This window comes from Osmerus mordax, chromosome 6 (assembly GCF_038355195.1).
Source record: "Osmerus mordax isolate fOsmMor3 chromosome 6, fOsmMor3.pri, whole genome shotgun sequence".
NCBI lineage: Eukaryota > Metazoa > Chordata > Actinopteri > Osmeriformes > Osmeridae > Osmerus > Osmerus mordax.
In genome coordinates, this window is record NC_090055.1 from 5,802,529 (window position 1) to 5,823,297 (window position 20,769).

The following is a 20,769-nucleotide window of genomic DNA, read 5'->3' on the forward strand; positions in this document are numbered from 1 at the left end:
CGTTAGCATGATGGCTCTTTTGTGTCTCATGCATCACCACATCTGCACCGAAACATCTCCCCGATTCCAAATCTTACAAAATTGTCCACAGGGCATTATAGTTTGATTAAATGGTATTTACCTCATATATGTTATACCTTAAACAACAAAGTCTTTATGTTTTGTGTGAGATTACAGTCCATATAAAAGACCCAAGATGATTATGTTTTAGTGTCCTGGTGTGTGAGGTCACCTGGTCCAAAGGGCTGCAGGTACCAAGTGCGTCCGGAGCGTCCAGGCTGGATGGTGGTAGGAAGGGTGGGGTTTATAGCACGACTAGTCTTCACGTCCCCTCTCTTGTCCCCAGCAGTGGGGATCTCCAGGATGGGGATGGGGGTGCAGCGCTCCAGCAAGCCATCGGTGGACAGCACCTCCGTGTAGCCTTCGTCGCACATGCAAACACCAGCCTGCAGGGAGCAGTGTTAAACAGACACGTTCACGTCGACTATTTGAGAGTCTGATTGACAACCATTTTAGATTGAGTGGACGTGTGGGAATCCGTCTATTTCATCCATTTGCGCTGTTGACGTGAACGCACGACTAAAAGCCTTAAAGTAAGCAGCTGACCTCGGTGCAGAAGGACTTTGGCATCAGACACGGAGGGTCGCAGGAGCTGTTGTCCACAGGGGGATTAATGGGGGGACATCCTCCTGAAGGTCAACGGTCATCAAAGCGGAATCAGATACTTTATTCAAAGGTGGACCTTGAAATCATCATTGTCGCAATACTAATGCATTCCCGCGACTTGACAACACACCTAAGCAAACCTGTGTACCATGTGTATAGATCGTCTTTAAGGACAAGGTAGTCTTTTGCATGACCTAAGGGCACCAAAAGCAGCATTTTGCAATACATAACTTCTTGTGATACCAGCGAAGTTGTTGCTTCTCTGCACGTATTTGAGATCATGTTTTACTACTGTCAAGCAAGAGACTGCACCCATGAAACTGTTTGATGTTGCACTTTTGATATGACGTTGGTTTTTGCTGCACAATACAGCACTGCTGTAGTTTAGATGTTATCAAGATATTGTTATTGTTCACCGCGCCTGGTACGCCTCAGAATTTTTGAATGTGACTTTGAATAAAAGTGTCTGCAAATGAATAAAATGAAAATTGTAACTGTAATGTAAACATCGAAAACTCTGTATCCCAGAAGGTCTTACCTGTGACGTTGAGTCCATCAGAGCGTTGACACCAGGTGAGGCGAGAAGATCCTGTCCATGTGCTGCTCATCCACTTGTATTCATAACATTTGCCATCTGAGAACAGACAAAGGAGAACTCAAAGGTAGCTATTATTGTTTTATCAATACTTCCATTAGCACTACAAATGGCCCAAAAAATCCTTAGGGAGCCAAATCACCAGTGAAAGCTATCCAGCTATTGTAAATGAACCATTAAACCTTGAAAACATCTTTTTTATCAGTGCTTGTGTTACATTTAATTAAACATATCTTATACTGCTGTCATGATGTGAGTGGTTTAAGATGGACTGTTTATTATGATCCTCTTCCCCTCCCTTCCTCCTTCCCCTCCGCTCCTCTCTTCTCTTCTCCCTTTTTCTTTCCTTCTCCCAACTCTTCTCATTTTCCCCTTGCGTCTTCCTCCCTTCATTTCTGTCCTTATTCCCCCCTCTGCCCCTCTCCAAGAGCTGGGTCACACTTCCCCCTCAGCCCTGAAGTGATGGTGGGAAACCAGGTCAGCCCAGTGCTGGGCTGACTGCCGGCCAGACTGACTGACTGACTAATTGACGGACTGGCTAACTGGCTGGATGGCTGGCTGTCTAGGAGGCAAGAGTGGTCTGAGAGAGAGAGGAAGCTCCTCAGACTGGCTCTAGGGTTATGCGTTGTGTTCGGGGGCTATGGTGATTTACTCATGATTCTTCGGCTCACCAATTTAATGCATGAGTAAGATGCCTGGAGATTTGTTGGTTGGAATTCGGCAAACTATGCCTCTATTATTATTGAGCCTTTTTTATTGACCGCACGACAACAGAACTGCTGTTGCTGTAGATATTTGGAGGAACCCTTGCTGCCTATATTATCAACCAGCTAATTAGAATACTGCATACTAGTTGACACCTACAGTGTAGGGCAGAATTAATCACACTGACCACAGTAACTAGCTCCTAGAGATCTTACCAGTGCAGCGGCGGGATTCCCAGTCCTGATCTGGACACAGCTGCAAGTTCTCCGGTTCCTGGGCCATGACAGCCCGCGAACGCACCTGGACTGAACCAAAGTCGACCCCAGCTCCCTTGACACACATGCTTACGCATGAACTCCAGTCTGACCACTCCATCAAGTAGCATTCACCTAGGGGAGAGATGGTGAAAAGAAAGCATTTCACTTGATATTCTTCATAGTTACTCTACTTCGGAGAAACTAAGTTTCAGAATAAAAACATGGAAATTGTTGTGAAGTTAAGCAAAATCCCAGAGATAGAATTACGATGTATGTAATCATATTATTCTAAATAAACAATATACAGAGACAGTTTATACATGTACTCTTTAGACTTGTTTTTGGTATTGTATAGTACTACTACATTGCAGTCACCTGGGCAGGGGAGAGTGCAGGCCTCTTTTAGTGTGATCTCTGTGTCTCCATTGACAGCTAGCTCCAGGCCGCTACATAACTCCTCGTCCACTAGGCTGCCCTCACCCTGGCTTGAGCCATCCGATACATAGCAGGTCAAGTTCCTGAAGCGCAAGCCATCTCCACACACCACATCCTAAGGTGGATATGGAAAGTAATTGAGGATGCAGTTGAAAACACCAATTGTTTGCAGAATACGTCCGTAATATGTTTGAGTATCTCAGTATGGGTAAGTTTACAGTATAACTGTAACTGCATCCTGTAGTTTGTAACTACAGGATGCCATGTACTGTAGTAAAGTTGAGATAAAGAAATAGATGGCAAGCCAGCCAATAACAAATCTGAGCAGTCGAGATAGGAAATTATCAAATGTCCACATAGAAGGTTTAAGAACAGAACCAAGATTGGAAAAAAGTTATTCAAAGGGTATACATACAGTGGACAGATGATAAAAGCAATTTTAAACATTTGCTGTACCTCCACTCTGCATTCGGACCAGGGGCTGTACTCCCAGCGATAGCAAGGTCTGACTGGACAGGGTTTCCAATGCTCCATCTGAGTGGGGCAGGGGCGTCCGTCCCCCTGGGACGCCTGCACCACGATGCGCCTCCGCCACATCCTACCTGCAGCGCACACAGGATGTGACATCGTCAACAAGGGACACTCTGATATATGACATATGTTTAGGTTTACTCTTTTCCTGGAATTGTAAGCAACATAAGCCAATCTAGACAACTGATATGAATGGGGTTTGAAAGAGTTAGGCCTTACTGTTGCATGATCTTTGGCAGTAACAACAGTTAACATCTGATAAAACAAAAATTAACTGTTTTTTCATGTCTCATACTGTATTGCTTGTTCAAATATCACTAAGCACCCCTAACAATAAATTAAATATTTATGTAAAGTGGTGATGTCTATCTGGAAAAACACAACTCCATGATGCCTCTGACTTCTTTTGAAAATATTTAGGTTTCTATTAGTATATTGTTATCATAACAGAAAAACCCAACAGAATATGCAAAACATTGCTGTGTTTGTGTATGTGTGCGTGGTTGCATTTGTTTTAGCCATAGAGTTCTTCAAGATGGCCTTCCACGCTATTCTGTCCTCTGACTATGTTGATAAATCCCACTCTTCCACAAGCAAAATTAGATTTCTTTCTTTCTTTTCATTTTCTACAGCACTGATAAAAAATAAATAAAATAAAATCGAACTGAGCTCCAACTTTTAAACTAGACAGCATGCTTTCAAAATACCAACAGTAATAATTTGTTAATTACTCATAGACAGAAATCTCCTCACCATTTTGGGTAACATGCTAATATATTATGCCAATCAGCCCCAACACACACACACACACACACACACACACACACACACACACACACACACACACACACACACACACACACACACACACACACACACACACACACACACACACACACACACACACACACACACACAGACACACTCTAACTTACATGCTATTCTCCCAAGAAGAAACCTCCCCCACAGATCAAATAAGGATCCTCATGGCTGCTTTAACCATTCTTAAACTCTCTCTATCTTATTCCCTGTGATCCAGCCTCCAGTGCAACACAGCGATTACTTCAATGGGCCTCCCACAGGCTCTGAGCAGACAGATATAATGGGACACAATCAATTGTCTGATCCTGTGCAACAACAAACAGGGCACAGGAGAGGTTGTCGCTGTTCCATCACCAGCCACTTTCGAGGCCATGATGCAATCTCTCCCACTTCAATAAACCTCTGTCTCTTTTTTCAGAGTCTTCCCATCCAAGGCGAGAGTGATGTGTTTCTAATCGTGTGAGGTTATTTTATCTTGAGGGGCAGACAGGAGAGCCAATTGTTGGTAATGTGGACTTGAATTGATATATAAGCTGTAAGGAAAATACTCTACAGAATATAAAAAAGGTCATTTTAAAAGGTAACTATAGACCTAACTCTAGTGAGGCAAAAAGGTTGTTCCAATACCAAGCTTTTACAGTTCAAGTTGCCGTATTAGCAAAAAACTAACTAGCCCAAATATTTAGTATTTTACTTTATGCAATAACATCAACTCAACAGATTGGTAAGACATTATATGTGAGATTCAGTGTGAACGGATGCGCCAGTGCTAATGGATCGGTGCTTATATTTTGTATTCATGTATTACAGGGTGCCTATAATAGGGGTCCATTTTGTGATATATGGTAATAGGTCTGTGTTTGTGTGTGTGTATGAGTGTACTGTACCTACATATTTTAGGATCTCTGTGCATGTGATTGCAAGTGATAATTATAAGTGGCGATTGTAAGTGGTCTTTTGCATACCTTCCAGTCCACACATCTGGGAACACACTGACCAGGCCGACCACTCAGACATCTGACAGTTGACAGGACACTCCACCACACAGGATGTGTTCAGCAGCCACTTCCTCTCCAGCCGCAGCTATGACAGGGCCATACATTATCCTTCAATTACCTCATCCACTCAGACACAGAGTGCCAGCACCTGCCAGCACCATCAGCCAGTCTGTTCCTGCCAGACCTCTGCCTGACCCTGGGATAATACAATTCCCAAGAGCTTCTGCTCTGCCACCAGTCATGATGGGCACTGGCCAGGGTGGTGACGCTAGCTATAAACTCATTACCATATGAAACCCAATGTGCATCTGAATGAGCCAGCTAGACCAGAAGGTTATGGGTTTATATGCGATTGTTCTTTTCCACAGAACGTAGGATTTAATCTGAGAAACTGGATCTGTTGAGGAATTTTCTACAGATTTTGTAATTGTCATAAGAGATTAAAAAAAACAGACTGGCTCACCTCCTCACAGAACCTGAGGTCAACGGACTTGCCGTCTCCGCGAACACAGTCAAGCATCCTGGTCTTGATACCTGGTCCACACACAGCATTGGAGCTCAGCTGACAGGTGCTCCACTCTGGGGTAGAGAGAGAGGAGGATCCTAAATTAAACTCAAAATTACACCCAAAAGGTACCAAGGATTGGTACTGAACCCTATTTTCTTACATTGAATTACTGAAGTACTTTAACATGACGATTGCATGTGAAATAGTATCCACAACCATAATATCTACAAATATAATATCTGAGGACCGTTTGAAAACATGTCTGTCATCACTGTCTCACTGATGGACATCTGCCCTTCAACACGTCTTAATAGCTTAACTAGGCTGAATATAATGTGCGGTCAATGTTTGATCCCTTCTGCTGTAGAATATAAGTAGATTTGAGGAGGAAAGAGAGATACACTAGATGTCTCGCCAGTCAGAAAGGTTCTAAGAATGATTGCTTCTGATACAATTCCTGGAGTTAGTGGAAACCAATAGACCTGTTCAAAAGAACCAAAGAGCATGCCCTTTAGAAGTTAAGAACATTATTTAAATCTGGAGTATGAGGAGGAATTGTCCCTGAGCCTTGAGTCTCTAGTTTAAACCCTGTCACTGAGAGATTTGGGGATCTTCTTGCCCCTTGACGAACATGAGGGGCTGTTTTAGCTGAGTTTGGCTGTCTCGCCCTGACTCAACTGCCATGCAGAGCTCTGCTGCACTCTGGGGAGTGGAATATTGAGATTGCAAAGAGAGACAGCGAGAGAGAGAGAGAGACAGAGAGAGACAGAGAGAGTGCCAGAGAGAGCCAGAGAGAGAGAGAGAGAGAGAGAGAGAGAGAGAGAGAGAGAGAGAGAGAGAGAGAGAGAGAGAGAGAGAGAGAGAGAGAGAGAGAGAGAGAGAGAGAGAGAGAGAGAGAGAGAGAGAGAGAGAGAGAGAGAGAGAGAGAAAGAAAGAAAGAAAGAGAGAAAATCAGGGTTTCTGTGAAAAATACTGTACAATAATGATCTCTTCTCATATTTCATGTACTTATGCTCTGGAAGACTGTTGTGCCTCTGGGAAGGGAGCAACACAGTAGAATAACAGAAGAAGGAAAAGAGATAGTGAGCGAGCTAGAGAAAAAGGAAAGGAAAAGAGGGAAGCTGAGACAGCTTTACAGAAATCTCAGCTGTGCTCATAGACTCGTAGTGGAGTGACAGGAGAGATACAGTGATTTTTTTTACATTTTTGCTGTTTAACTTGAATATGCTGCATTGGGTGCACTGTAGACTACTGCAGTGCATGACACTACTTCATTATGCAGTAAGCTACAATGGAATATGTGTACAATAGGCTATTCCAGTACTTTAATATAGCCAGGGGGAGGCCTCGTCAGCACAACATCCTACGTTAGCAAAGTTTGCAGACCTAGTTATTTCTAGTTTGGGAAGCTCCACCCGTAAATAAAGATGTACGGAAACAGACACAATAGAATTTGCATGTATAATGTCTGGTGACGTATTGTTTACCTGTAATGTTGTAGAAGTAATTGAAGCAGTTTGCATTCAGGTGACAAGGGTCTTTATCTGTGGTTTCTGGACAATCTCTACCCACCCCTGGGGCTCTAAGAGGATACGCTGTCCGAATCCGATTGTTGTTCCTTGTGCAGGGCTGAAATGGAATAGTCACCATTTTCTTTTTGTCTTAAACATGGGGAGTTGAGAAAGCTAATGTACATTATATTTGTTATGCATAAATTTGTAAGAAATCCATATAGCAGCTAATGATAATAATTAAATATAGACAGATCACTGAACCAGAACTAAGACCCTTTTTACTCTTACCAATCTGACATCCACATTTTATCAAACAGTTGATTAAACAGTGGGAATCTGCCAGTTTTGGATTCTTTTCTAGTTTAAAGCTCCATAATTAATTTCCCGAAGAAATTGGATTAGTACCGTAGGCTGTTTTAATGCCATGTCATTCATTCCCTGGATTGTCATATGCCTGGTAAAGGCATAAATCTGCCATGAAATATTGAGTTTTCTGGTATTTTCAACTACAACAACAGAACCCTCATACATGCATACAGTATTCCTTTCCAACACTGGCCTCTGCATAGTCATTGGTCACAGTTGGACATTAGGGGAAATGATGCTCCTGGAAGAACTCCATTGCTGCCGTCATGAATAAAACATCATAGCATCCCTCACTGGTGCCCTCGCATTGAGATCCAAATTGCTGGAAGTCAGCATGCCAAGCACTCAAAAAGAATGTTGTGTGATTAACAATGGTTCTGGTATGAGGGGAGAACAGCAGGCCAAGTCGGACCAGTTAAATCTCGCTTTTAGCACATATCAAAGGTGTCAGAAGGGAAAGAGTGCACACTGGCTGCTACATACCCTGTATTTTTCTACTATGATAAAAAATGACCTATGTAGCTGTTCTCAGGCAAATTCTGCACTCTGGAGATCATGTTTATTCAATATAATTATTATTATACTTGAACACTCAATAAGTTTTAGACCAATGCAAACCCCAGGCACACTTAACCAAACATTAATAAAAGGATGCCATGTAGTATGTTGACCATTGTGTGTTTTTCGGTGGCGAGGCCTCACCAGGCGGCAGGTGCTCCAGGAGCTCCAGTCGGAGAGGACGCAGTCTTCAGGGCAAGGCAGCCGACTCTCCCTGGCCCCCAGAGGCATCTCCTCTGGGTCACACAGGTAGTCCTCCACTGGGTCTGCTGGACCATCTATAGTGTTCAGCATGCACCTGGGAGATAGCACAGAATACAATAGAACACACGGTGGCATTCAGATCAAACATAATGTTCATGACAAGTACACAATCCATTGGAATACAAATGGGCACTGTGACTATTGTCTGTAACATACAAAGATTGATGATCATGTTTATTCAAAGGCCCTATTGAGGCTGGCAAAAAAGATAGATAGGGATCTCTTGGTCTTGAGAGGGTGAGACTTAAGTCCATGTACTGATGGGACAACTTTATTACATTCTCATAGTTCAGGGGCAACGGCATGTGGGTGCCAGTGTATTCCTGTTTAAACACATTTTAAACCTCACACAATGCTTAAACCTACAGCATGTGGGCATTTGAGTAGACAATGTCCCAAATCTGCCTTTTCTTCAGAGGAAGAATTTGATACAATCCTACCTGACTTTTCTTGTTTGGACACCCTCTCCACAGTTCTCCTTCAGGTCAACGTTGCTGACCTTCCACACACTCCAAGGCTCAGCCAGCCACACATATTGGGTACAGTCACTCGCGCAGGGCACCACCTCATACACCTGAAATTAATTCATTTACAATGCATCCACAGTATTTACAATAAACATACTGTAAACATGTATGTAGCTTACATGTGGTAATTTAGAACATGGATGGAAGTTGATGTTGCTCTTTGAGATCTTTTATCTACAGTATATACCTATTTCTGTAAGACAATAATTAATTTACTTTAGTAAAGTCGTTTGAATATAAACAGCACTATTCTTACCTGGGCCTGCAGTGGTAGGAGGATCCAGATAGCATCAGTAGAATGAAAGTCACACAATGGTAAAAACAAGATTAAGGATCAAATACACATACAACAAGACATTTGATTGATGCAGCATTATAGTGGATCTGCTCAGAATAAACCCCCCCAAAAACCTAAATGATTTTTGGCCTTAATCCAGGACTACAAATATCCCATTTAATATTCATACCGTATGAAAGGAATGATTCTATTTAACAAATCAACTGAATCTCAACTGGGCAGAAAGGTTGCTTGAAATTAAGGTGTTGAAAACATATGCAAAGAGATTCTAGTTTAATGTATCTAATTATATTGTATGATTCTATTTTATTAGTAGTCATCGGTGTTCTTTTTGGTTTTTAATTTAACATTCAATGCTTTTATGCCTTTATGGGAAATTACATTCTCACCATTGCAGATATTAGACTTTGGTTGTGTTTCAGATGGTGTACAGTACCTGGTTGATGTGGTCCAGTTTGGGGCAGGGCCGTCCACCATTGTAGGGTTTCTCTCTGAGCCACTTGGAACGAACTTTCACCCCACTGCCACATGACTTGCTGCAGCGTGACCAGTTGGACCACTCACTCAGTTTACAGTCAGATGGACAGGGGATGATGCATGCCTCCTCAAGGTAGCCTGTATAGTTAATGGAGACAGAGATTAGAAGACATTAGAAGACATAAGGAAAACCAGTAAAGAGAATGTCAGAAGTAGCTAGAAGCCTCAATATTAATGATGAATGACACCTCCAACAGTCAGAGAAAAGGGTATACAAGTACAGGCCTACATAAAGTTCATGTTAAATCACATCTAAATATCAGGTTATATCAAATGTGCTAAAATACAACAAATACATTACTACCAATGGATTTTCTTTTGGGAAAATGTTCAATAAAAATTTTCTCCACTGACTGTTGGGTCATGACAGGTGACTGGTGTTACATCTGGCTCACTGGGGCTTATGCATCTCACTCTGCATGTTTTCATTGAATTTCGCTGAGTCTCTAGCTTTGATTTGCAGACGTTCAAACAAACATGTACAGTTTATGGCTAATACATTGTGAGAGGTTATCTATCTGAGCTAAGTGTTGGTTTCAATGTCAAACACGCAAGGTATGTACCTGGATTTTTCACAGAATAATTAACACATGAAAAAGAATCTCTTTGAAGTTAAATTCAGCTCTTGAATTTGAAACCTACAGTAATAAATCAATGAGATGGACAAGCTGACAAAAAATGACATAAATTGTCTGATCGCTTGTTACTAAGGAAAAATATATGCTCTTTCAGACAAATTGTCTCCATTCTGTGTGAACTCTTTAGGGTTTTACAGTGTTTCTTTTGAAAAGCAAATTGTCAGTGGTCAAACAGCCTGTTTGAGCAGTGGCCTTGGTGCCTCTGTGATAGCTTACTGCCAAATGACATGACAGTAAACACTTTAATCTGCTCCTAGAAACCTGATATGGCTCTCAGCCAACTCAATATCCTGCATCCTACTGGGTTTAGCATTACCTCTGTAATCAGGATCATCCCCTTTGATTAAAGGTGTCTTGTATGTCATATCATGTAGTATGTATGGTAGTTCACATGAATCTCGACATAAACCCCTGGCAAAGTCTTTCCATAGTCTTTAGTCTTTCTTTGAGTCACAGACTCTAGTTGAAGTCGACACATTCACGGACAAACAAGCATCCAGTAATCATACCAGAACAGATAAACCTGTTACCTAACCTTTCTCAACAGAGTTTACAACAAACCCTGATCATTTAATCAGAATCCCACATATTCCTAATTATCCACTTACCCCCCCTTTCCATGCTAATAATGTACCCCAACAATCAACAAGTATTTGAATAGTAATGAGAATTACTGCCCTTTGCTAACATGTAAAATACATCCTCTGCCAAGGGTTCTGACATCCTACGACCCCACAGAGGGTCCAGTCCAGCCCCCTGCAGTTACCCCGTTCTCTCTGCACCACCCACTGCCCGTCAAGCTCTACGTCCTTATTTATTTGTAATGCAATTTTATCTTGTCCACCCACACATTTCCTGATGTGAATCTTAATCTCTGACTCATATCCACAGTACAGTAACATGAAACGGCTTATGTCCTGTTTAGATTTTCATGACATTGATGTATTCATTTTTCAGAATCAGAATCAAAATTATACTAATTCTTTCAGTATCTTCAGCATCTTCTTGTGTTCAAAGCAATTCAACAGCATTGATCAAATCTTACATTCTCTACTTGGCATACTGGCTCTTTGATGTATATTTTGGTGACAGTAAAATGTTTCATTAAAAAGAAAAATCACGTTTCAAATCAAACGTTTCAAAAATAAATTCCTACCTGGCAAGGGAGTATTTCAAATTAATATATTTCCTGAAAACACACTCAAATGTGTCTTTCAAAGTACATTACAGTAGTAGATACTAAACAAATCCAAATATGACAAAATAGAGCTACTTTGGATATTTTATATCAATATTGGACACACATTCAGGTTATTACAATCAAGTTGTCATTAGATCAACAAATAATGACAACATTTCTTTCAACAATCCAAACCTCTAGGCCTTGCCTCAGACCACATGGCTCTACATAAACGCTGCAGTGCATTTACGACTTGGTCAAGGGCCAAAGTTATCAAGGAAATGCATCATACAATTACATCTGTCCCTTGAGGGACAGGTTTAGGGGGGATTAAACCAACCTCAAGGGGGCTGTGCCACACACACACACACACACACACATACACGTGGACACACACAGCATTACCATGGCTGTTGCAGCGTGAAGTTTCTACCAGTCTGTTTTCTTGATCGTAACACACCATCGCCTGGTAACGGTAACCCTGGCCACACTCTTTGATGTCACCCTGGACTCTCATGCCCAGAATGCTCTCCACGCGGCCATCCTCTGGCAAGATGCAGTCAGACCAGTTGCCTACAGGCAGGGCATTGTACTTGTCACACGGGCAGTACTGGGTCTCACTCAGAGGGTACATCTGGGTGTTCTTACACTTGTCTTTCTTCTTGCTTCGTCCTAGGGGACAAAAGAAAAATGATTGGAGGTCAAGTACAATATACAAGTATACTACAATCCCTTCTCTCTCCCTTTCTCTGACACTCATATACAGTGCACACACTCTCTTGTGTGTCTGTCACTAATTGCTAAGCTGCACCCTGGCATGCAACACCCTAGAATATCTTTTTCAAGTTCACAGAGTTCACACAGACATTGATTTACAGCATACTATGTAGTGAAGGGTGCCAAAACAATTGGGCGACCTTGTTCAACCAGAATAGTGCTAGGCCATGTGAGGGACAGCTTAAGAACTTAAGACAATTTGCAGTTGTTCCCACAACACTTGTGTATTTTCTTCTACCACATTCCATCATGGTGTTTCCCCTCTGTAATGCTTCATCATCCTTACCTATAAGCATCCTCCTTCTGGTTCGGACCCCCACACAGTCAGCTGTGCAGGAGGAGAACTTAGACCAGTTGGTAAGCTGACAGTCATCCTGACAGGGGAGCTGGCAAGGCTGAGAGATAAGGGGCATGGAATTGGCAAACTTCAGACACTCTCCAATGTCTGCCTGCGTTCCGTCTAGCTGGCGACAGGATACCGCTGAGGGAATGAAAAGAAGAGAGACCATTTAAGGATTTTGATTTAGTCTCATTGATTTAAAAGCTGTTTATGTACTATATATAATCACTATTTGTGTGTCACTTTGGATGAAAGTGATTACTAAATAAATAAAATTATAGATAGACCTTGATACTGTAGAGTATCTGTATACTAAAATATGAATACTGTGTATTCTATAGGATACTGTACGACTGATAAGGAATAGTTGCACCACTTCATATACCAGAACATTGGTGATATAAAAAAACAGTATTATTCACCTTAGGAAGTCCAACTAAGGTTAGAGACCAATAATTCTATATATTTTCAATGAAAAAGGAATTACCGGTGATATTGCGTTTCAGCCCTTTTGCCGTAAAGACACATTTCCTTTCTAAACAAAGCATCATTTCTGCTGAGCCTTGCTGGAAGCTGTCTTTTCTATTGGGTTGATAACCTGAATCGGCGTATAACATGTGGAGTTTTTGTGTTTGTTTTGAACTATTAAATGTTATGTAGTATTTGCTAAGAATCAACTACTGTTAATTGCTTTCTATAGAATTGACAGAAATGAATTGGTCTGCATGTTGAAATTACAAAAAAGAAAAGACTGCGCATTTACTAGATTTACAGAATTGTCTTTTTGTTATGGAACTGGAATAAATAGAAGCAGAATTCATAAATTAAGAAGAATCCTCTCCCCAATGCACTGGAATATCATATGCACTGGTAAATTATGAACAGGTTGTTCTGTGCAGCAATCAGCCAAGGGGGGAAATTAGCACCTTTCCCAAAATAGCTCTGAACATTAACACTGCATTGGAAGAGCAAAGAACCCCTCTTACAGAAAACTAATCACACTGTCAAAAAATACTTTAAAGTGGGTGACTGACCAGCGAAGACATTCTCATTTTAAACTCACAGAGAAATGTTAAAGTTTCATCCCCGTTTCACGTTGTTCTTTACATACTGTACTGTAGGAGGATGTGATGGTTTGAATAGCAAAGTTGGTCTTTCGTAAACGCCTGACAAATCTTTTTTTTCTCCAGATCCATTGGTGCACCAAAATCTTTTTATTTGGTTGTTTTAGGAAACAAAGGCTTGCGTTTCAGCATCACATTTGAATTTGAAGTGAAGGACAATAATATTTTGACAGTACCTCTTGTTTGAAGTCCTGGTCCACATGTCTCTTGAGCACCTGGACTGTCTTGTCTGATAAACCAGGGCACCAGCTGACATCTCCTCCATTTGTGGGACTTCCACCTGCAATAGAATTCTCACGATAACTAGATGTTTGTAGGGATAATCCTCATCATTGTCATCCTCAACTTTACAGCATAAACATTGTACTAAAAGTACAGTATGTTACTAATACAGTAGGGTGTGATGATTCTGCAAAAGAAACTAACAAAAACAACCACAGTACATGCAGTAACTGTACCTAAAACCAGGACAGACTTTTGGAGCCGGACAGTCCTTGTCCTCCTTCAGAACCTCTGGACAGTCTTGGCCTCCATTGGCTGGTAGCTGGATGATGAGCCGGTACCGATATTGTTTCCTCTTCACAATGTTACCAGCTGCCAAGAACAGGTACAGCCATCGCAGACACAGTCACTATTAGATTATGCTAAGATATTTCATGCTAACAAATTGACTGACATGTCAGAGTTGATTTCGTTTTATTGTGAAATGGACAATGGGTGACTGAAGTTCCAAGTTTGAGTCTTGTGAAGTCACATGAACGTAATTTATTTTCCATAATCAGGAAGAAGAAGAAATCACAACCGTGGCACACACATGCATGCCGCCGCTAACACTGGACAAACTCTACTGAATAAATTACTGAATGTTTCCCATCCTGCTGTCCTTTCTTGCTGTGAAACGGAAGTGCAATACATCATAGCCCATGACACTGCCAGACCTCAATCTAGAAAGTGATTTGCTTTGTCTTGGACAAATACTTGATCAAATTATTGTGGTGACATTTCTCCGGCTACATCTCTGACCCCTAGTTTTAATCTGTATGGGTGGGAAGTCACCATGTATAAACACAGGGTCTAAATATTACCGGTCTTATCTAAACCAACTGAACCACTGTTGGGAGTGTTATAGAGAAGGGAAATATTTTGGCTCCAGTGTTAAATGAACAGTTATTCACAATATAATGATTTCATTTCATAAATCAATTAAATACATTTCATAATTAACAATGTTTCATGCCTGTCTGACAGAGGTGACCTAATCCGAGGGCTGTTTTTCTTTCACTGCATGAAACAAAAACATGGCGTCCTGGGTGACACTTGCAGCCCATGGGCACACTGGTTTCTAAAAGAGGTCACTTAAAGGTCGTCATACATGCCAGTTTGTCAAGTTGATTATATTTAGTGAGATGTGAGTGATAGTTGGGACTTCAGATGTCAGATTTCAAGGGGACTTTTCAAGCACAATTAAATTACTCACTTGAAAAGTTATTTTTTTCTTTTTTTATTAAACGTGTAGATGAGATGCAGAAATGTTGTTGAAAGCATAAAATGTAAACACAATAGAATGCATAGTTCTCAAGATTCAGAGGAGGGCTTGTTTTTAATGTACCTGCATCACAAGCTGGTGGGCATGGTGTCCAGTCACTGAGAGGGGTCAAAATGCAATCCTTTTTACAGGCTAGTCGACAGGGCCGCATTGTGCCTGGACGAGGACCCTCAGGACACCTGCAAAGCAGTCAAATAAACATATAAAATTAGATGCAATTTTCCTATCTATTAAGCTACACGTCTGTGTCCAACGTATGTCAGACATTCTTAGCCAGATTAGCCAGAGACAACTATATGTCACTGCGAGGTAATCAGTTTGATCGCTTAGGAGTCTGGGTTGAATTGAGGCTTGATATTTTGTAAGACAAGGGTTATGTTTAATCCAGCCAAAAGGGTCACTTTTAATGCTAGTGGATCAAAATAAATGGTAAAAATGCTTAGAGTAATCTGATTTTTCAGATATGCAGCTCTCGGGATTAACAAGATGTTGCAGCTCAGTTTCCTCATCCCATTGCTGCTGATACACCACAGATCATCTGGGTCAGGTTCAACACTTGTGAAAATGGTTGTGGTTTCCTGGGGCTTCCAACTCATTAGCATGGTGTTGTTGGATGCATCAATAGAGCGTCTTACAAGCAAACTGTAATAACAGTTCAGATGTTTTGAAATATCAGATTCTTATTAAAATATCAATAGCCAGAGCTTTATCCATCTCAAGTGAAATAAATCCCCTGGTGTCTTTCTACACCCCTACAGCAAATAGTTGTTAATAATAGGTAAGCTACAAGGATACCAAAGACTGATGTATAATATATAGATTGGATCAAAGTTTTGTAACGCTCTTAAAACCGCACAAAACCGATTCTAAACTAACAGTAATCAAGAAATTAACAAATCCTTCCCACTCAGGAGTCCCCTTTTAATTTAATTTAAATGTGTATGCTGTAATGACTAGTCATTATTTAAATTAAATCACTAAAACGTATCACTGGGCCACATTTACAGCCAAGTAAGTCTCATTCTCAGCCACTAGTTAAATAGGCAATAAAAGCATTACAACTTTTTCAAGTTGTAATCTTTTTATTCCAGCTAATGTTGCTGCATGGCCAGTAAGCTATAAAGACGAGCAGCCAAGCAAATGTATTTGTTCTGCTATCTACCAAGTCAGTCTGCTCAGAGAGAAATAAGCACATGACTGACAAGAACGGACTGTACCAAATCAAAGAATTGAACTGTCAACTACACAGCTTCAGATACCAAAAGGCCTTATGAATTTTGACAAAAGTCCTTGTTTAATGTCACTGTAATTTCCCCAAAGTACATAATTCTTTCTGTTTCGGAAGTTCATTCATTTCCACAAAATCAGTGTCCAGGAATTAAAGTACACTCTTGATTTTATTGCCTTAATCTGGCAAGTCTGTGTAGGCCTACATCACCATTTAGAACGTATTTCAAACTGTCACATCCATATTGTCATTTTGTCTAAAAGAAATGTGAAGGCGCCAACACAACAAAAGGAAAAAGAAGCTGTCAGAATAATAATTGTAGGCAGCCAAGATTCTATGCAACAAAATGCCCCCTTCTTTTTGTGTGGTGACTATTCCATCCTTATAGTGGTTTGTTCCCTGGCTGTCAGTCAAATCTTAAGACGTTACACAAGAGCAGAGAAATTGTGCCCGAAAAATACCTGTTTATTGCTAGTTTTGTAAGAGCGCTGTTCATGATATAATTGTGCTTTGCCTGGTGCTTGTTACATATGATTGAGCAGATTGATAAAAACAATTGTCTCCGCTTAATGCCGCAGATGTCTTACAGAAACATCATTATTAATTCCCATTCCTTCCCATCCTTCCCTGCTTCGATGTGATTACAAAAAACACAGACGCCATTCACCATTCAAGATGTCAATAGAGTGTCATTTTGATTTTCACACCTCAGCAAATATCTGCATAAAAGGATAGTAGCCTAAGAGGGAATAACATATTTGTCTATTTTAGACTTCTTTATATATTATGTGTGCGTGTGCTCATGGGATGCAGTATTTGATTCACTGCCTTGGGGTGTGTGAAGATAGCTCAACGCCCCCTGAGGAGAAGACAGACACATCTGTATGTCGGGTACTGGGAAACTAGTCAAATACAGCATAGATAACAACCGGAAATCAGGTCAATCCTTCCTTCCTTTCTATTAGCGAGGTCTTAACTCATTAGAATGTGTAGGTGTTGGACAACCTTGCTAGACACAACAGCTAGTTACAAAGAAACTGTTATGCAGTTAGACTTCATGACAGTTTAGTGGTACAAGTTATTACACGAGGGAGGTTTGGCATGGGGGGTTGGGCTTTCTAGAGGTAAATGGATGTGGACATTGATATAGTTCTGGTAACTCAATCTTTAACTGCCCCTTTACAACATCCACTTCTCCTTACACCCCTCCCCCATACTGTGCCTTCCTACACTTTTGTAATAACCTATACCACTAACACTGAATACTATTATATATAATTCGTATGTACCATGTTTTTACTATAGGTGTTTGTCTAGCTTTAGTTGGTAGTTAATGTAACCTTAATGTAAAAAACAACAGTAATCCTAACACAACACCATAACACAGAGAATCCTTAAAATACATTACAAGGCAACCATGGATTGTAAGGATCCATCACATGAAGAGAAGGCTATGCTGTAATCGCCTTAAAAGGATAAAACATGCTGTTCGTGCATCTGCCTTTGAAGGCCTTAAGAAAGTTCGAGAGTCAAAGGGAAATCCTTTCAGCACCTTGGAGAGCACATCATGTGAGGCACATTTGCCTTGTGTTTTTCTTCAGGATCTGACATAGACTGGAACATTAACATAGAGATAGCAACTCCACTTAACATGGGCAAATCACCAGACATTCACTCTCCATATCGTCAGTGAAGTAGAAAAAAAACATGGCCTGGTTGGAACCAGATTCAGTGCTAAATGAAAAATCAGTGATGCATCTTGAGAGTACATTACAGCATGCGTTCATCCGTGCTATCAACATGCACAGCTCGCCTCTTGTATGGTGGTTGTTTAATTGCCTTTAAGTATCAAATCCACTTAATTACTGTCATTATCATCAGTAGGAAATTGCACAAGCCCAGAAAGACTAAGCTGACAGAATATTTATTTATTTGTCTGTCGTTGCCTGTAAATTAAAGATAGGTATTATGAACTCAATGCTAGTGGAGTACTCTCTAAAAATCTCTTCCTGTGCCAACCTCCTCAAACAGGCAAACATGCATCCATGCACACTTTACATGCAACACACAAACCCTTGATCATTGGTCTTACTTTTTCGGTGGCACCTGTCCCACGTTCACCCGGACACAGATGACCTTGCGGGTCTGCATTCCCATGGAGCAGGAAACCTGGTCAGCGGGGTCAGCAACGACCTTGAGGTTTGTAACGGTGGTGGTGTTAAGGGCCAAGGCTGAGGGGTCTTCAGTGCAGGGCCCCCAGACACCAGTCTGCCAGTGGTATACGGTGCACGCATGTTCATTACAGTTACGCATGTCCTGGAGAGCACTGCTGTTGGGACACAAAGAGCCACCTGGGAAGACAAGAGTGGAGCCATTGGAAAGACTCTCTTGGAGAATGTCTAACAATTCTGATTGTTGTACTGTGCATGACATGTATATAGTGCCCTGACATGACAAGTACTTTATGTACAGTATCTAGTTAAACAATATTACCAGCCAACCTATGAGACACTTTAGTAGGCTTTCCCAGGCTCATCTCATCCAACTGCTAGTCAAATGTTTGAATCGAATTGGACTATTTTTACTCTACTTCAGTTGTGCAAAAAAAACAAAAAAACAATCTTGATCCCAACCCCCGCCCCACATCTCACTATTTCTTTCTTGCTCCGTCTCTCTCTGCCACCATTTAGCCTCAACTGAAACATCCAGTTGGAGGGAAATTCAGAGCCCTTGGCTGCAGACACAGAGCTTTCAGAAGTGATGGAGACCATGTGGAGTGACTTGTTAGTACTCTTCACCTGTATTTCCCTGAGATGAAAGCAAGCTAGCCTCGTAATGAACACGTGTTTCCAGGCAGGTCAGACTAGACTGTCTACTCAGACAAATGTAACCCTGATGGCAAACAAGTAACACTCCCTTTATGCTGACTGCTACAATTAAACTTGGCTGACTAGGTCGAGTTGCTGGTTCCGCCATAGCATTAACAGCCTTGACAAATTGGCTTCAAATGATGCTCTGACCGACCTAAAAAAAATAAGGTTTGTTGGGCAAAGTGTAACCTCAAATATATTTTTTTACAGGAGATATTATCTATTTATAACTGTCATCACAGCTACCATCACAGCTAAATAAGTGACAAGATCATGGCTTTATAGCTTCTGCAAGGACAGTTCATAGAATATGGTTTTATTAATGTTTTCTGTATGAATTTCAGCACTTTGCTGACTTATTCACAAATTTGCTCTGAAAGGCATCCATAATGTATTGGGTTTCGGAGCAAGCACTTGCTACACTTAGCCTTGAATGTAACATTATGACATTCAGCAGTCTAAAGGGACTCCAACAAGCAGAATATTTCCATGCAAAAAATAATTTTGGGAAAGAAAATAATTATTTTATAATCATGAGTTTGTCTAGAAACAATCCATTTTCTAATGTGAAGAAGTGTCACAGAGGCTGTTTCACTTTACATCTGAAATGGGACTTTAAACAAACAAAGACTTGACACTGTTTGTCTAAACAACTAACTACCAAAACAACCACAACTAGCCTACCACCAGTTCAAAATGAACCACATTTACCAAAAAGCTCTGGAAACTTTGGTACCCTTGACAGACCTTTGGAGAGCATATAGAATATGTTAACAAAAACAATCCACATCAATACAAACACTTATTACCATGACAACTCCAACAACAAATATAAATATAGATATATCTTTCCACATAGCATATATTATGGAAATACTGACACTAACACTATTCTCTGAAAATGTTTTCTAATAACTATCAATGAACTAATTGGCAGTAAATGAACAATTACTGTAGTTTACCAATTTTTGTGTAGTCTATACACTAAAGGTTAAACTACACTACAAGCAATCAAGTTGATTATGACTTTCACCCTCCATCACTGTGATCCATGCCACTACCATCGCAGTTACTGTGAGGAAGAAAACAGCATGTTTCAACATTACACAGCATGACTACAGACTAAGACAGACACATACCCATTGGAACAAAGCGAATGTGCAGACACACAGAAAACGTATAACCTGTACATTCTAGAAAGAAACAAACAAAAAGGCAAGCGAAACAGATCAACAGTGCAGAGCAGTGTGCTAGTCACCTTCCCCAGCATTGTAGGCCAGTATCGAACGTGTCCTCATCTGTTTTCCCTCGATGGTCTTGCTGGAGCAGGTCTGGGAGCAGGTTGACCAAGGAGTCCAGTCGCTGAGGACACAGTCCCTGGAACATGGCACTTCACAGGGGATTGGCTCTGGGGCTGGAATTCCTCCACATTGATCACTCTCCACCAGCTCACCTGGGAATGAGAACAGTGTGAGGTTGTATAAT

General features: G+C 40.9%; 1 protein-coding gene across 1 annotated transcript in view; it reads right to left on the reverse strand.

Annotated features, from left to right (window-relative positions):
• The window catches only part of thsd7ab (thrombospondin, type I, domain containing 7Ab), a 32,021-nt gene that overhangs the window by 927 nt on the left and 10,325 nt on the right, over positions 1-20,769 (reverse strand). The window contains exons 8-29 of the mRNA XM_067237390.1: positions 20,543-20,737; positions 20,318-20,356; positions 19,996-20,031; positions 18,507-18,765; positions 15,250-15,365; positions 14,099-14,234; positions 13,817-13,920; positions 12,463-12,657; positions 11,805-12,071; positions 9,481-9,659; positions 9,003-9,008; positions 8,660-8,793; positions 8,100-8,253; positions 7,005-7,146; positions 5,473-5,588; positions 4,977-5,094; positions 3,115-3,260; positions 2,599-2,773; positions 2,182-2,355; positions 1,205-1,300; positions 607-689; positions 233-446 (exon numbers count right to left, since the gene is read on the reverse strand). Coding sequence (XP_067093491.1) covers positions 233-446; positions 607-689; positions 1,205-1,300; positions 2,182-2,355; positions 2,599-2,773; positions 3,115-3,260; positions 4,977-5,094; positions 5,473-5,588; positions 7,005-7,146; positions 8,100-8,253; positions 8,660-8,793; positions 9,003-9,008; positions 9,481-9,659; positions 11,805-12,071; positions 12,463-12,657; positions 13,817-13,920; positions 14,099-14,234; positions 15,250-15,365; positions 18,507-18,765; positions 19,996-20,031; positions 20,318-20,356; positions 20,543-20,737 — 3,084 coding nt within the window. The remainder of the gene's footprint in view (positions 1-232; positions 447-606; positions 690-1,204; positions 1,301-2,181; positions 2,356-2,598; positions 2,774-3,114; positions 3,261-4,976; positions 5,095-5,472; positions 5,589-7,004; positions 7,147-8,099; positions 8,254-8,659; positions 8,794-9,002; positions 9,009-9,480; positions 9,660-11,804; positions 12,072-12,462; positions 12,658-13,816; positions 13,921-14,098; positions 14,235-15,249; positions 15,366-18,506; positions 18,766-19,995; positions 20,032-20,317; positions 20,357-20,542; positions 20,738-20,769) is intronic.